Source organism: Oncorhynchus mykiss, chromosome 25 (genome assembly GCF_057628025.1).
Source record: "Oncorhynchus mykiss isolate SJ-2025 chromosome 25, ASM5762802v1, whole genome shotgun sequence".
Lineage (NCBI taxonomy): Eukaryota > Metazoa > Chordata > Actinopteri > Salmoniformes > Salmonidae > Oncorhynchus > Oncorhynchus mykiss.
This window is the reverse complement of record NC_143046.1, coordinates 60,624,794-60,642,718: the sequence shown is the minus strand read 5'-3', so window position 1 is coordinate 60,642,718 and position 17,925 is coordinate 60,624,794. Positions and strand designations below refer to the sequence as shown.

Below are 17,925 nucleotides of genomic sequence, written 5' to 3'. Positions count from 1 at the left end.
CAGATACTCCAATCTCCGCTGTGGAGCTTTGCAGCTCCTTCAGGGTTGTCTTTGGTCTCTTTGTTGCCTCTCTGATTAATGCCCTCCTTGCCTGGTCTGTGAGTGTTGGTGGGCGGCCCTCTCTTGGCAGGTTTGTTGTGGTGCCATATTCTTTCCATTTTTTAATAATGGATTTAATGGTGCTATGTGGGATGTTCAAAGTTTCTGATGTTTTTTTATAACCCAACCCTGATCTGTACTTCTCCACAACTTTGTCCCTGACCTGTTCGGAGAGCTCCTTGGTCTCCATAGTGTCGCTTGCTTGGTGGTGCCCCTTGCTTAGTGGTGTTGCAGACTCTGGGGCCTTTCAGAACAGGTGTATATATACTGAGATCATGTGACAGATCATGTGACACTTAGATTGCACACAGGTGGACTTTGTTTAACTAATTATGTGACTTCTGAAGGTAATTGGTTGCACCAGATCTTATTTAGGGGCTTCATAGCAAAGGGGGTGAATATATATGCACACACCACTTTTCCATTTTTTTTAAAGTTTTTGAAACAAGTAATTTCTTTCAATTCACTTCACCGATTTGGACTATTTTGTGTATGTCCATTACATAAAATCCAAATAAAAATCAATTTAAATTACAGGTTGTAATGCAACAAAATAGTAAAAATGCCAAGGCGGTGAATACTTTTGCAAGGTACTGTAAATGTCTGCAAATTTAGAAAAAATTATAAACTGAAATATAACATTTACAAGTATTCAGACCGATCACAGCCTCGAGTCTTCTTGGGTATGACGCTACAAGCTTGGCACACCTGTATTTGGGGAGTTTCTCACATTCCTCTCTGCAGATCCTCTCAAGCTCTGTCATGTTGGATGGGGAGTGTCGCTGCACAGCTATTTTCAGGTCTCGCAAGAGATGTTCGATGGGGTTCAAATCCGGGTTCTGGCTGGGCCACTCAAGGATATTCAGAGCCTTGTCCCGAAACCACTCCTGTGTTGTCTTGACTGTGTGCTTAGGGTTGTTGTCCTGTCGCCCCCAGTCTAAGGTCCTGAGCTCTCTGGAGCAGGTTTTCATCAAGGATCTCTCTATACTTTGCTCCTTTCATCTTTTCCACTGAAAAACATCCCCCTAGCATGACGCTGCCACCACCATGCTTCACTGTAGGGATGGCGCCAGGTTTCCTCCAGACGTGACACTTGGCATTTAGGCCAATGAGTTCAATCTTGGTTTCATCAGTCCAGAGAATCTTGTTTCTCATGGTCTGAGAATCCTTTTTGTCAAACTCCAGCGGGCTGTCAGGTGCCTTTTACTGAGGAGTGGCTTCCATCTGGCCACTCTATCATAAAGGCCTGATTGGTGGAGTGCTGGAAAGATGGTTGTCCTTCTGGAAGGTTCTCCCATCTCCACAGAGGATCTCTGAAGCTCTGTCAGAGTGACCATCAGGTTCTTGGTCACCTCCGTGGCCCTTCTCCCCCGATTGCTCAGTTTGGCTGGGCGGCCAGCACTAGGAAGAGTCTTGGTGGTTCCAAACTTCCTCCATTTAGGAATAATGGAGGCCACTGTGTTCTTGGGGACCTTTCAATGCTGAATACATTGGTACCCTTCTACAGATCTGTGTCTCGACACAATCCTGTCTCAGAGGTCAACGGACAATTCCATCAACCTCATGGCTTGGTTTTTGCTCTGACCTGCACTGTCATTTGTGGGACCTTATATAGACAGGTGTGTGTCTTTCCAAATCATGTCCAGTCAATTGAATTTACCACAGGTAGACTCCAATCAAGTTGTAGAAACCTCTCAAGGATGATCAATGGAAACAGGATGCACAAGAGCTCAATTTTGAGTCTCATAGCAAAGGGTCTGAATACTTATGTAATTAAGGTATTTCTGTTTTCGCTTTGTCATTATGGGGTATTGTGTGCAGATTGATGAGGATTTGTTTTTATTTAATCAATTTTAGAATAAGGCTGTAATGTTACAATTTTTTGAAAAATTCAAGGGGTCTGAATACTTTCCGAGTGCACTGTACCTATGTATGTCCAATGACTCAGAGAGTTCTGATTGTAGGACTGTGGGAATGATTGAGTGAATCAAGCCTGAACCCAGGCATTGTTTAGACTAGGAGATGTGGAAGAAGGCAGTGGTGTGTAGGTGGTACAAGGGAGTCAATAGCAGAGGTGTGGACTCGAGTCACATGACTTGGACTCAAGTCAGACTCGAGTCACAAATATGATGACTTGCAATTCGACTTTGACTTTAACACCAATGACTCGTGACTTGACTTGGACTTGAGTCTTATGACTCGACCTGACTATATACCCTCCTCAAGCCCAAATATTACAAATGATGCTATTTAAAAAAGTGTGCAGCACATCAACTCTTCATTTAACAGATTACAGCTTGAATCGTACAGCAGCCAATCAATTTCCAACTTTGTTCGACATTTGAAGCTACACAAAGAACGTTAAGTTGTGGCTAATTTAGCCAACAGCTATATATTTTATTACTTTACTGGTGTATCATGTAGGCTAACATAACGTTAAATCGATGAACCTCCACACAGTTAGTCAGTGTGGGAACGTGATCATTGCACCCAAGATTGGTAGCCTAAATCCTCCCTGATGTTACTGCTGTTCCTAAAACCATTGACATACGTTAGCCTACTGTAACCACACAGAGAGAGAGTGTGTTAAGGTTGGGCCATTGTGTACAAGCCTACATCGTCCGATTGCGACCCATAGCGATCCTCGATAGTTGATCACTATTATTAAAAATATGAAACGGTATTACATTTGGTGAAGAGCACATTTTGACTTGTTTAGGACTGGAAACTCAAAGTTTAGAACTTGAGACTTGACGTTCTTGACTTGAGACTTGACTCGGACTTGCCTGTCTTGACTTGGGACTTGAGAGCTAAGACTTGAGACTTACTTGTGACTTGTAAAACAATGACTTGGTCCCACCTCCGGTCAATAGCGAGTGAAGATCCCAGGAAAATTACATCACCATGACCAAAGCAGTACCTCAGGATCTTGCATCATCAAGTGACGAGGCTAGCATTAGGGGACATGTCTCACTCTGTGTGCATATCATAGACTTAAGATAGCTGAGTTGGTATAGCATTGCGCTTGTAACGCCAGGGCAGTGGATTCAATTCCCAGGACCACCCATTTGTAAAAATGCATGTATGGATGACTGTAAGTCGCTTTGGATAAAATCATTTGTTAAATGGCATATACAGTGCCTTCAGAATTTATTCACACCCCTTGACTTTTTCCACATTTTGTTGTGTTACAACCTGAATTTAAACTTGATTAAATTGAGATGTTATGTCACTGGCCCACACACAATACCCCATAATGTGAAAGTGGAATTATATTTTTGGAAATGTTTTCAAATTAATAAAAAATGAAAAGCTGAAATGTCTTGAGTCAATAAGTATCCAACCCCTTTGCTATGGCAAGCCTAAATAAGTTAAGGAGTACAAATTTGCTGAACAAGTCACATAATAAGTTGCATGGACTCAGTGTGCAGTAAGTCTTTAACATGATTTTTGAATGATTACCTCATCTCTGTACCCCACACACACAATTATCTGCAACGTTCCTTATTTGAGCAGTGAATTTCAAACACAGATTCAACCACAAAGACCAGGGATGTTTTTCAATGCCTTGTAAATAAGTGCAATTGGTAGATAGGAAGAAAAAAGGATAGGAAGAAAAAAAAACTAACAGATATTGAATATGCCTTCGAGCATGGTGAAGTTATTAATTACACTTTGGATGGTATCAATACACCCAGTCACTGAAAAGATACAGGCATCCTTCCTAACTCAGTTGTCGGAGAGGAAGGAAACCGCTCAGGGATATCACCATGAGGCCAACAGTTACAGAGTTTAAAGGCTGTGATAGGAGAGAAGTGAGGATGAATCAACAACATTACTCCACAATACTAACCTAAATGACAAAGTGAAAAAAAGGAAGCCTGTACAGAATACAAATATTTCAAAACATGCATCCTGTTTGCAATAATGCACAAAAGTACAAATAAATTAACTTTATGTCCTGAATACAAAGTGTTATGTTTGGGGCAAATCCAACACAACATATCACTGAGTACCACTCTCCATATTTTCAAGCATGGTGGTGGCTTCATCAATAGCCTCAAACACAAGGCCAAATATACACTCGCGTTGCTTACCAAGATGACATGGAATGTTCCTGAGTGGCCTAGTTACAGTTTGGACTTAAATCGTCTTGTCAATCTATGGCAAGACTTTAAAATGGCTGCCTAGCAGTGATCAACACCAACTGGACAGAACTTGAAGAATAAAAAATAAAAAATGCTAATATTGTACAATCCAGATGTGCAACGCACTTAGAGACTCACAGCTGTAATCGCTGCCAAAGGTGACTCAGGGGTGTGAATACTTCTGCATATTATATTTTTGTGTTTCATTTTCAATAAATTCGCAAACATTTCTAAAAACATGTTTTTCCACTCTGTCATTATAGGGTATTGTGTGTACGTGGGTGAGAATTGTATTTATTTATGTAGAATTCAGGCTTTAACACAAAACAAACGTTGAGTAAGTCAAGGGGTATCACTACTTTGAGGGCACTGTATAATTCGTATAATATACACATCGTATAATTTCATCTGTCCCATTATGGCATCTGTGAGAGAACAGGCAGCGCCATTGAGGCCCTCTCCATTTTGAAGTAGTCAATTTTCTTCTTCTACCCCTTCTATGAGTTGGCAAACAAACAAAGGTGCATACTGCCACCTGGAATGTGTTGTTTGAACAGGTATAAAGACAATGTTGGCGATTTACAGTTTTGGAATGTTTGCTCACGAGTATAATTCATTGGCTGACCCCTCCTGGTGACCTGGATGGAATAATGTGATACTTCCTTAACCAGAGGAAGAGGCGAAGCGGGAGGGTCCACTCCAGTCAAAATCTGTCCAAGGCGGAATACAGCGATAAGCAGACCAATAAATAGACAGCCTGCCTTCCCTCCTTTGGGAGAATGACTCCCATTGTTAGGGCGGAGACAAGAACATCTCGTCAGTATATACCGTATCTCTGCATTAACCCATATGAAGTCCCACCCAGTTGACTACTTCAAAATGGTGAAAGTCCTCAATCGCCCTGCCCATGCTAAAACGGGCTTTTGGGCACCACAGTCCCCCATCTATCTACATGATAAGTATTCATTCCCCTGCTGGTGCCAACATAGTAGTAGACTAAAATTCAGGATCTAACAGGGTCTAATTTTCATCATCTATTGATCATATTGTTCTATTATTGAAGACATTAACGCTATTTTTTTGTATCATTCAAGCATTGGACATTTGTTTTCATTTTCTATCCAGATGTGCAATCAATTATATAATGGTTCACTAGCTACATTCCCCATAATTCCTGTTGCACAGCTATCCACTGACCAAAAAAAAAAGAGGAGGAGCTGTGTGCTACGTATGTGGTAACGTTTTCTTGTTGCAATGAGCAGCGCAACGTGAGGGTGGCAGCAGTGGGAATACTTTCCCAACAATATAGCAAACACAGTGTGTGATATCGATGTTTCAGCAGCCTGTCTGGGAATAGTGTATCGCGCAAGCGAAGGAGTACGTGGCACAATGATCGGAATATCCTCAGATTTGGGATGTCTGTAGCTAGCTGGAAGAAGCGATCTTTCGTACTGCGCGCAACGACTACCCAAGAGAGCCAGGATGGAGCATATCGTCTAAACATCCCTCGCGCTATATGCTGCGGTTGAAGTGGTGTGGGACCGATGACCGTTCTATACGCTGACTTTCTATGAATGAAGCGTTTGGTGTTTTCAGACCAGGCATAAACGTTTTGTAATTCAGAGAGAAAGGATGATATTGGTTTCGACTGCAGTTCGCAACAAACCCGGATACAAGAGCGGAAAAAAGTGCCGTACCACAAGCAGTGTCGACTTACTTTGGTGAGCTGTCAGAGGGGTCGAAACACTAACGTTAGAGGGATTAGGTTTCTGTGATGGTATTCCGCTGCTGATGTGACCGTAATGTTTGCTGAATGAAAACCGGTATTGGTTTACAGGAAACGACAGAACACTCAGAAGCCCCCCCCCCCCAAGTATGTTACAATGTCGTTAGCTTAGCTAGCTGCATTTTCTTTTGTGTTGGTAGTTTGCTACTAGCTAACGTTAGCTGTCTATACCTAGCTGTAAAGTACATTTGTCGGATGATTTTCACGTAACATTAGTTAACGTTTGATTATTTGGTAGTGTTAGTTCCGTTAGCTAACTACACATTGTTACACCGGTGATATGAACGCTTCTGTACATCCCGTTACATTAACTAACTAGTGTAAAACATAGCAGACAAACTTTCAAATAACCTATTCTTGGCGATACTTTAAGTTCTCAATTCGTGAGAAAATTATATCTTATACATATCCGTGTCCAGTTGCAGGTGGTTCTCCAAAAAACAGATAATATTCAGAAAAGTATCAAATCCACGTTTTGAAGAGTTAGAAATGCCTCTTGCATGTGTGTAGATCTTTGTTTTGGTCGCGCTGTCATTTAGTTCCGCACGTGGCCGCGACTAGTTCCTGCAAAGATGCTGGGAAATGCAAGATCTCTGGCAACTAAAATGGCATGGGAACTCCTCACTCGGTGCCAAACGTGGATTTAATATATTTCTGAATATTCTCTGTTTTATGGAGAACCACCTGCAACTGGGCACGAAATGTATAATAACTTTTTGCCCGAATCGAGAGAATTAAAGTATCGCCAAGAAGAGGTTAGTTAAATGTGCCTGCTATGCTTTACACTAGCTAACATATAAAGGTCTAAAGGAAAGGTTCACCCATTTTGAATGTTATATTGTTTTTGTGCATCTCTGAGTGATGTTCTAACGATTCCCTGGATCATTTAAATGTTTTCATGCGTTTCTGAGTTATTGGCGTTCAAGCAGGAATACATCCTGCAGGTATGACGTAGAATGGTGATAAAACCGCTCTCACTGCTCTGGAAGTTAATATGAATACGAATTTTAGATCGCAAAAACGTCTATCATACATGTCAGATTTCAATACTGTCCGATGTCATAACTCGGGAGAATGTCTTCTCTCAAATGAGCCATTGATAATATTTTTACGAGTTTCCTACCTCGAGAAATGTGTTATTTAATGGAGGGCCTAGGGTGTATTGCTTGGTGCTGTTGCCACAGATATTATAGAAAGCACCATCTCCTTAAAAGTATATCCGAATGTTAGACTCCACTCTGTTTATTTATTTATTTTTATTTCACCTTTATTTAACCAGGTAGGCAAGTTGAGAACAAGTTCTCATTTACAATTGTGACCTGGCCAAGATAAAGCAAAGCAGTTCGACACATACGACACAGAGTTACACATGGAGTAAAACAAACATACAGTCAATAATACAGTATAAACAAGTCTATATACGATGTGAGCAAATGAGGTGAGGGAGGTAAAGGCAAAAAAAAAAGGCCATGGTGGCAAAGTAAATACAATATAGCAAGCACTGTAATGGTAGATTTGCAGTGGAAAAATGTGCAAAGTAGAAATAAAAATAATGGGTGAGGGAGATCGATCAGCAGGTTGAACATGGTGAGATTGTAGACTCCAACATTGATTGTGCAATTTGTTTAGGCAATTTTTTTACAGCTAACTAGCTACGTTACATGCTGATTGTCTTTGTTATTGTTGTGTTTAGCTACGTTTGCTAGCCAGCCAGCCAGTCCATTGTATTGCGGATTTTGTAGTCGACTTGAGCTGCAACAGATTTCCACAAAGATTTTCAATGGTGCTACCAACCTTATTATGACGGCGTATAACACAACAATTTTACATTTGTTCACAAAAAATATTGTGCTAATTTATCACTGTAAATTAAAGGAATAAGTGGTTTTGGGTGGATTGTTAGCTGCTTTTAGCAACTCTAATATTTACACTAGGGTTGCTGGGAATTAGCTTGCAATAAAAAGGAATAGTCCGCCGAAAACTATTTCAACTTACTGTGTCGATTGTCTGTAGCCTTGGTCCTTATGCAGGGAGGAATTTGATTAAAAAAACCACATTGGGACATAATTAAACAGAATTTACACAGGTGGGTCTGTTGTAGACCCATGCAGTTCCTCAGTAAGGTCAGTTCTGCTTTTTTGTGCAAGTGTGGTGCATGTGCAGCAGAGTAAGCTGAAATGGAATTTTATTTAACTTTTGGCTTCCTGTGGACTATTTAAAAAAACAATTTTTGTAAGTTAATTCCAAGCAACGCTAGTTTTAATGGCACTTGCTTAAGTACAGGGAAATGCCTTTCTTTCAAACTCTAACCCCAACAATGCAATAATCAATAACAATGTAATACTACAAGTAAGGTATAACAAAAACACACAAGATATAAGAAGAACACAATAAAGTAAGTAAGCATACTATATACAGGGTCAGTTCCAATACTATATTTACAATGTGCAGTGATACTGGATAAATAGAGGTAGATATGTATAGGGGTAAGGTGAATAAGCCTCAGGATATATGAAAAACAGAGTAGCAGCAGCATATGTGAGTGGGTGTGTGTAGTCAGTATAAATGTATGTGCATGTTATGTGTGTGTGAGCAAATGATGGAGTGAGTGTTTGTGTTGGAGAATCAGTGTGTGTAGTGTAGGGCTCTGAGTATGCATAGAGAAAGTGCAAAAATAATCAAATAGTCTGTGCAGCCATTTTGTTAGCTATTTAGCAGTATTATGGCAAAGGGATAGAAGCTGTTCGTGAGCCTGTTGGTGTCAGACTTGATGCACCGGTACCGCCTGCCGTGTGGAAGCAGAGAGAACAGTCTATGGCTTTGGTTGTTGGAGTCTTTAACGATTTTCCGGGCCTTGCTTTCACACCGCCTGATATAGCGATCCTGAATGGCAGGGAGCTGTCCGAACCACTAGGCTGTCCGCACCGCGCTGGTGTGTAAATACTAGCGTTGCTAAAAGCAGCTAGGGTATGGAAGCATTCACCTTTCACCGCCATAACAATGTGTGGCTAGGGCCAAGGAAATTAAACGATTCTTTGCTAGTTGCTAGCCAGCTAGCTAGTGAAAAGTTTCAAGCATGTGAGAAACTGTCAATTGTAGCTAGCTAGTTATCTTAGTGGTAAAATGGGTAGCCAAGTAGGTCTGGTTGTCATGCTAGAGAAATGTGTGTGCTGAGATTTAGCTACATGAACTCATAAAACATTAGCTGTCTGATTAAACATGACTTCTTAAATGGTAGCTAGCTAATCTTAAAAATCCATACAACCTCATCAGCCATAATAAAACAAAAATTAAAAGATGATCCTAAAGTCAGACTGGTCCCAGATCTGTTTGTGTTGTTTTGCCAACTGTTGTTCATTGTCTTTTTGGCATGACAGCAACCATAGGAGTTGGCTCGGGCTGTATACACCACCCACAGATCTGGGACCAGGCTATAATCAGACCACTTTCTTTCCAGTAACATAATAGTTGCTTTCATTACAGCGGCGCTTGTACTCCCTGGCCCTGGACTGCTTCAACTGTTGGGGGATCTCACTGAGTGACCATTGATGCTGCATCTCAGGGTTGCTGAGCCTATGCGAGAGTGCGAGTACAGCCAGATCAGCACTCGCAGCTCGACCCCGATGGAGACTCCATACAAGAAGAGGACCCCAAAGAGGAGGAAGTGGCAAGCCTTCCCAGGGCGGAATAAATTTTTCTGCAATGGGAGGATCATGATGGCCAGGCAGACAGGGGTCTTCTACCTTACCCTTGTCCTAATTCTCGTCACAAGCGGACTCTTCTTCGCTTTTGAGTAAGTAGCTAAAGGTTTTGCCCTTTGATTTTGCCATCGTTTCTTTGGCCATGCTCCCTTTGCCTATGAACTGGGCATTGGGGCTGTCTGGAGTTTTGGTGTGCTGTAGCTAACAAAGAGCCAGGGTTTATGGCCCAACCTGTCACTATGTATTAGCCAGGGGTGGCCTGCATGCGGATGAGACTGTGGCTCTCTCACTCACTGTTCCTCAAGGTGCTCTTTCACCCTGAGCTGTCGTATTGAGCAGCGTCTTGGAGTTGGCAGAGGGTTTAAAACCTTTTCATTCCGTTAGCTCAGCTCTAATGTTTAATCTTAGACATTTTTCTGGAAGTGTCATGGCAATTAATTAGAGGGTAGATACTGTAGCGTAGGTAGGCTACTTTTCTTAACTCTCATTCATCACTCTTACTGACAGCCAGGACAGCCTACTTGATGTCCATGTGCCTCTCGGGTTAGTAATCATGGTAACACTTGTCTAGTTTCTTTTGAAAAGGAGTGGCTGCTCTAGTTTGTCTGTCATAGTCACCGCCTCTTTGTTTGAGTGACTGCACTATACGATACTTGTCCATGCATGTAGATTGGGGCGGCAGGTAGCCTAGTGGTTAGAGCGTTGGGCCAGTAACTGAAAGGTTGCTGGATCGAATCCCCGAGCTAACAAGGAAAAATCTGTCATTCTGCCCCTGACCAAGGTAGTTATTAACCCACTGTTCTCCGTGCGCCGATGACGTAGATGTTGATTTAAGGCATTTCAGTTGTACAACTGACCACTTTGCCTAGACTGCATAAGCCTTAAATGGTCAGTCCTTTCCAAAGAAATTAATTTCAGTTTCATTACCATTTTTGTTCTAGACAACTCCTCTTCCCTCATTCTTTCTCTCTTGCGTACACACACAGCAACACACACGTAATCCAAACCCCATCCATTCTAAACACAGCAGTGAGAAACAAAAGTATATGACTTTTCTGAAGTACCACATTTCCCCAGCCCGGACTGGTTTACCCTGTCTTTAGGAAACTTCTACAGATCTGTCAGACTTGCTTGTTTTACAAGAATTCTACTGCACCTGCCATAACATCTGCAAATCTGTGTACGTGACCAATAAACTTTGATTTGATTTGTTGTGACACATTGTTTACTTCATGTGGTGAAGTGTGGAGCCTGTAAAGCCAGAGAGCTGAGTCCCCACTTCTCCTCTCTCACACTGTCCCTGGCTTCATAACAGCTGCCTGCTGCAGCTCTATGCTGGACCAGTCATCCACTCTCTCCCTGCTAGTCCTCCTGACGAATCATTCCTTGTCACAATCTGCTTATTTTCCTACCTTGGCTTGGATGTTGTTGCTGATTGAGGACAGGCAGCTTTTCTCACTAGGGGTTCCGTATGCATGATCAAGACCTGGGTATATTCTTTGTCATATCAATGTAAAAACCTTTTCCATGTTGTCATTTCTGCTAATCCTGACCTGCTGCCGGTTCCATTCCGTTAGTAGTGCTCTGGATTATGTGAGAGATCTTGACCTCCTGCCTTCCACCAACTTTATCAGCTAGACTTGTGTAAACCCACCTCAGTGCCATCACTGGCATAACCCCAGTCGCCAAGAACAACTCTGGTTTTGAGCATTCATCACTGTAGAAAATAGGCTACAATTTATATTTTGGCCAGTGCAGAGCTGTCTGTATATTAACCATTCAATCCTCACACAGGGACCTCCATCCACACACCTGGAGAATACTAGTTGCTTCCTAGTGAAACACCCCTTAGGGCTTAATTTCCTGCCTGCCTGCCCTGCCCAGTTGAACCACCACTCTCTCTCGGTGTCGCCTGCTGCCTCTGTTTGTTATCACTACAGTGTTCCGTTCACAGGAACAGCAGAGGACGACGGAGAGCTCAGTACCGTAGGCTCAGTAATGTCGCATCTCCTCTCTCCAGACCTGCAGGCCACCCGAGTCCTCCTGACTATCCTCTTTGTCCACCCCTGTTCAGCTGAGAGGAGCCAGCTATCTATCGGACAGGGTGCTTGCTAGTCAGGACATTGAACCTGCTCACTGTGGTTTGCAGTCCTCGACTTTAATGTGTCTAGATTTGCTGTGTATTTCCTACCTTTCACACACCGGTGCTAGTCCAGCCCAGGGCATTGTCGTGAACGTCTAGCCTAATCCCTATTGGTGCCTGCCTGGATGCCATAATGCTAAACCCTCATTCCTCATTCTCCTTCAGATGCATATCATGAACAAGGTTGAAGGTGTATTGTAGCCAAATGGCAGAGGCTTGGTTGTCTGCCTGTCACTAGCCTTAAACTCACATCAGAGGTCCAGTCTGGTGAGGTCATCCATTGTTCCTCTGCGTTCTCCAGACTTCCGTCCAGTTGGTGGAGAGAAAGCGGAGATGTATGAAGCAGTAAAGCTTGGGAGGCAGCAGGAAAAGCAGATGTGGTCTTCATCCCTCTTATTGTCCCCCATCCCAGAAAGAGATACTCGGCTATTTATGTATGGTAAGCCCTCTTAGTGAAAGCCAGACTCTGGTCTGTTTATTATTCTGTTCTGTTGCTCCCGCCCAGACGCCCATGTGCTCTGTTGCAACTTGCACGTGTTCCCCCTTTCCCCCTGTAAGAGTTTTACCCAGACAAATGTTTGAAGTAGTTATTTTGAGGCACTGTAGTTCATGTCCTTTAGAAAGTACTGTAGGCCTTGTTCCACAGTACTTCCCGTTGTCCAAGGAGATGGTCTGAACTCTTGTTTGTCTATGAAAAACTCTATTCTGGACTGAACATAGGCTTAGTTATTTAAAGCAGCTAGCTTGTGACACTGCACATATGAGGTGTGTGTGTGTGTGACATGCAGCAAAACATAATAGATGACACGCAAGATCCAGTGACCCTCTCTCTCTCAAGCTTGCTCTTGCCCTCGCTCGCACGCCAGCTCCCGCCCTCTCTCACTCGTGCCCTCTCTCCTCGCTCTCTGTTGATGCTTAGTTCAGACAACTATGGTTGCTATTAGACTCGCTGCTTTGTCTCGCTCTCTGAAATTTGTGCAAGACTGAGAGCTGCAGATCCCCCTTTGTTTGTTTGCCACATTGTCTCGAGAGTAAAATATACATCTACCACATGTGGCGTGCAAGTCTCTGTGTGTGCAGGGATGGAATTGTTTATTGAATTTAAGGGGCATTTCTGCACCCTCTGACTTGTATAATCGGGTGGGTAGGTGAGTGTACATTCGCGTGATTCTCATGTGTGATTGCGTGGGTATGTGTGTTATGGTTGCCCACTGTGTGACCTCATTCTGAATGTCATCTCTCTGTGTGACATTCTGAATGTTTTACTTCAATAATAAGGAAGGCCAGTTCCTTCCTGCCACACAGCAGCAAAAACACACAACGCAACAGTTAGGCTACTGCCAGGGATCGCATGATGATGTAGTGACCTAACGCTAATTTCAACTAACACATGATGACTTTGCATTTGGCGAAATGTAAGGGTAATGGAAATGTTTAACCAGTATTGTTATGGTGAGTATGTTTAGTGTGGTTTTTGAGTGGGTGTTGGCAAGCAGGATCTTGTTTTACACACACACACACACACAAGGGATGTGACAAATGGAAAAATGTTCTTAACATTTAAACTGACCGTAAAAAATCTAAAAAAAATCCATAAAAAAATAAAAAATAAAGGAAGTGATAATTCTGTGTGAATTATTGAATTACAGTGCCTTGCGAAAGTATTCGGCCCCCTTGAACTTTGCGACCTTTTGCCACATTTCAGGCTTCAAACATAAAGATATAAAACTGTATTTTTTTGTGAAGAATCAACAACAAGTGGGACACAATCATGAAGTGGAACGACATTTATTGGATATTTCAAACTTTTTTAACAAATCAAAAACTGAAAAATTGGGCGTGCAAAATTATTCAGCCCCTTTACTTTCAGTGCAGCAAACTCTCTCCAGAAGTTCAGTGAGGATCTCTGAATGATCCAATGTTGACCTAAATGACTAATGATGATAAATGCAATCCACCTGTGTGTAATCAAGTCTCCGTATAAATGCACCTGCACTGTGATAGTCTCAGAGGTCCGTTAAAAGCGCAGAGAGCATCATGAAGAACAAGGAACACACCAGGCAGGTCCGAGATACTGTTGTGAAGAAGTTTAAAGCCGGATTTGGATACAAAAAGATATCCCAAGCTTTAAACATCCCAAGGAGCACTGTGCAAGCGATAATATTGAAATGGAAGGAGTATCAGACCACTGCAAATCTACCAAGACCTGGCCGTCCCTCTAAACTTTCAGCTCATACAAGGAGAAGACTGATCAGAGATGCAGCCAAGAGGCCCATGATCACTCTGGATGAACTGCAGAGATCTACAGCTGAGGTGGAAGACTCTGTCCATAGGACAACAATCAGTCGTATATTGCACAAATCTGGCCTTTATGGAAGAGTGGCAAGAAGAAAGCCATTTCTTAAAGATATCCATAAAAAGTGTTGTTTGCCACAAGCCACCTGGGAGACACACCAAACATGTGGAAGAAGGTGCTCTGGTCAGATGAAACCAAAATTGAACTTTTTGGCAACAATGCAAAACGTTATGTTTGGCGTAAAAGCAACACAGCTCATCACCCTGAACACACCATCCCCACTGTCAAACATGGTGGTGGCAGCATCATGGTTTGGGCCTGCTTTTCTTCAGCAGGGACAGGGAAGATGGTTAAAATTGATGGGAAGATGGATGGAGCCAAATACAGGACCATTCTGGAAGAAAACCTGATGGAGTCTGCAAAAGACCTAAGACTGGGACGGAGATTTGTCTTCCAACAAGACAATGATCCAAAACATAAAGCAAAATCTACAATGGAATTGTTCAAAAATAAACATATCCAGGTGTTAGAATGGCCAAGTCAAAGTCCAGACCTGAATCCAATCGAGAATCTGTGGAATGAACTGAAAACTGCTGTTCACAAATGCTCTCCATCCAACCTCACTGAGCTCGAGCTGTTTTGCAAGGAGGAATAGGAAAAAATGTCAGTCTCTCGATGTGCAAAACTGATAGAGACATACCCCAACCGACTTACTGCTGTAATCGCAGCAAAAGGTGGCGCTACAAAGTATTAACTTAAGGGGGCTGAATAATTTTGCACGCCCAATTTTTCAGTTTTTGATTTGTTAAAAAAGTTTGAAATATCCAATAAATGTCGTTCCACTTCATGATTGTGTCCCACTTGTTGTTGATTCTTCACAAAAAAAATACAGTTTTATATCTTTGTTTGAAGCCTGAAATGTGGCAAAAGGTCGCACAGTTCAAGGGGGCCGAATACTTTCGCAAGGCACTGTATGTGAACAATGGAGAATATGGTCCTATTGTGTATGGTGTTCCTATGCTAAGGGTAATTACATTTTTTCTACCACAGTCCGGCTGAATATCAAACTCAACACTTGGCCTCTAAGCCCTTTTAACTCAACACTTGCTTTTATGTTCGATAGTGATCACTCGAGTCTTCAAGTGTTTTGGCCAAAATTTGCATTGAGACGATGCACACTCGATGTCCCAACTGCCACTTATCAATATTCCAACATTCTGAATCATTCACAAGCATTGTTCACCCACGACTTGTCTTGTGCGTGACTCACTCACTATGAAACACGAGCACTTGGGCCGAGGGACGCAATATTTCTTCCATGGCAAAAGTGAAAACACGGAGCAGATAACTCTTTGGCCCTTTAAAAAAAAAAAAACATGCTGTATGTAAAATATTTTGTGCTATAGCTTAGAAATTGAAATAAATGTGCCTCTGGATGACAATGTTTGTTTCCAACATTAGGGCTGTTTTCCTAAAGAAGTTAAATTCGATTTGTGTTTTGTTTCCTTGTCACAATACTATCGAGTATCACGGTACGGGTGTCGTCCCAGCTCTATATGGCAACCGGGGAGTAGGGGCAAAGTAGTGTTTCAAAAGGAGTGGATGCATGGAAAGCGAATCGGCTAATTGGGCAGATTTATTGCCCCTCGACCGTGGCTAGTTGCACGACGAGTCGATAATCCGGTGCGAATGACTAGTGCGCCGGTGTTGTATCGACGTGCCTGCCGAACTGAGGTGCTTCCTACTGGGAAACTGTATCACGGTGTCGCCGCCGGCGTTAACTAACATGGCACTTTTTCCCCCTCCCTCCCATGGTTTGATTTGAACTAGGATAGCAGCCTATGGAAGAAATAACTAATATTGATAACCGTCTAGACGTTACCTTGATACATGTACAGTCTACTACTCAATGGGGAGGGCATGAATGGCAATAACACCGGGACACAGTGCCCTTTGTTCCCGCTTGCCAAGCCCTACTGTCACTCTGATAGTGGTTACCTAATGGCCAATATTTTTATTTTATTTTTTATTTATCTGTTATTTTACCAGGTAAGTTGACTGAGAACACATTCTCATTTGCAGCAACGACCTGGGGAATAGTTACAGGGGAGAGGAGGGGGATGAATGAGCCAATTGTAAACTGGGGATTATTAGGTGACCGTGAGGGTTTGACACCCTTACTCTTACGATAAGTGCCATGGGATCTTTAATGACCTCAGAGTGTCAGGACACCCGTTTAACGTCCCATCCGAAAGACGGCACCCTACACAGGGCAGTGTCCCCAATCACTGCCCATATTTTTTTTAGGCCAGAGGAAAGAGTGCCTTCTACTGGCCCTCCAACACCACTTCTGGTCTCCCATCCATATCAGGGCGACAGTCACAGTAAGCACATGCATACATGCAACAGTACTTTTAATAAAAAATAAACAATTGTCTGTTTTAGAACTGAAAACGTTAAATTTATTTTTGGAAAACTAACTATGAAATTTGACTGACTGGTGCACGGTATAGCAAACATGTTTTTTTTCTGTAGAACAAACTGTTTGGTACTAGAATTGGACACTTTCGGTACTTTTGTCAAATGTGTCTTCCGTCGTAAACTGAGAGGATCAAGTATGTCTATCAGCGCAGCCGTTGTCCCCACACGAGCGCCTCTGTGCATGCCTCTTGCCTGCTCAACGTACTTGTTGCTAGAGCTACCACTGCACTGGGAATCTGGTCTGCATCATGTTCGCTTCCCACTCATGCTGCACAGAAGTTAACACACTTGAATAATTCAACACGGCATGTTGAAACTGTAGTGTTAATTACTGTTCACAAAACAATGTCCATAGAGGCTAGAACACTTTACAATGCAAGAAGATACCGGTAGCTTCCAGCTTTGTAGGCTAATTTCCTTGCTAGCTTACAGTTGAAGCTAACATCAATTCACATCCCTGGTACTTTGTTTGTGATAATATGCTAATTATTTTCTTTGTATTTTAGCTATCAGTAAAAACAGTTCTCAGAGCAGGCTCAACTTGTCATTTATGGCAGTTGGACAAGTTGTGTCTGCTCTGAGAACTGTTTTTACTGATAACTAAAATGCAAAGAATTCAGGTACTGACCTTCCTGATCCCTCCCATAGGTGAAAAGCAGGCTCTACTCTGTGTAAATAGCAAATGTACCTTTTCGGGCAAGTGATCATAATCTTCGGGCAACCAAAAAGTACTCCTGAAACTACCCTGACTTGCCTGATCTGCAAGTGCCTTTCAAACTTTTTAAAGGGATATTTCACCCAAATTTATAAAGTGAAATATTGGTTTTCTTACCCTGTAAGCAGTCTATGGACAAGGTATGACAGCAGTCCATGCGTTGGTTTTATTTCCTTGGCACTGTTTCCAAAGAACGTTTTTAGCATGGGACTGATTTATTAGCATTTTTCACACCATGTCCTAATCATTCAAAAGTATCTCAAATGTATTGTGAAGCTCAACAAAGTTACTGATTTAAACATCATACAAGGAAATTGCTAATATCGGTCCCATGACTTGAATGGGATTTGTGCAACCAGGGCATGTGGAAACAGTGCCAGTGAAACTAAACCAAAGCATTGATTTGCTGTCTTAACTTGTCCATAGACTGCTCACAGGGTAAAGATTTGTATTTTTTTTGTAATTTGAGTGAATTGTCCCTTAATGTCAACCCCTCGTCATCATAGCTTCCTATTTCAATGACAGGCAGTGCCACTAGGAGTGTGGTTTAAGTTGC

General features: G+C 42.3%; 1 protein-coding gene across 4 annotated transcripts in view; it reads left to right on the top strand.

Moving 5' to 3' along the window:
• Window positions 1-5,455: 5,455 nt before the first annotated feature.
• Window positions 5,456-17,925, top strand: part of LOC110505399 (palmitoyltransferase ZDHHC14) — a 95,920-nt gene continuing 83,450 nt past the window's right edge. The window contains exons 1-2 of one of the 4 annotated variants that reach the window (XM_021584595.3): window positions 5,456-5,968; window positions 9,517-9,826. In XM_021584595.3, coding sequence (XP_021440270.3) covers window positions 9,582-9,826 — 245 coding nt within the window. In that variant the 5' untranslated portion in view covers window positions 5,456-5,968; window positions 9,517-9,581. The remainder of the gene's footprint in view (window positions 5,969-9,516; window positions 9,827-17,925) is intronic. The other 3 variants (XM_021584594.3, XM_090220663.1, XM_021584596.3) reach the window with 3 other exon arrangements.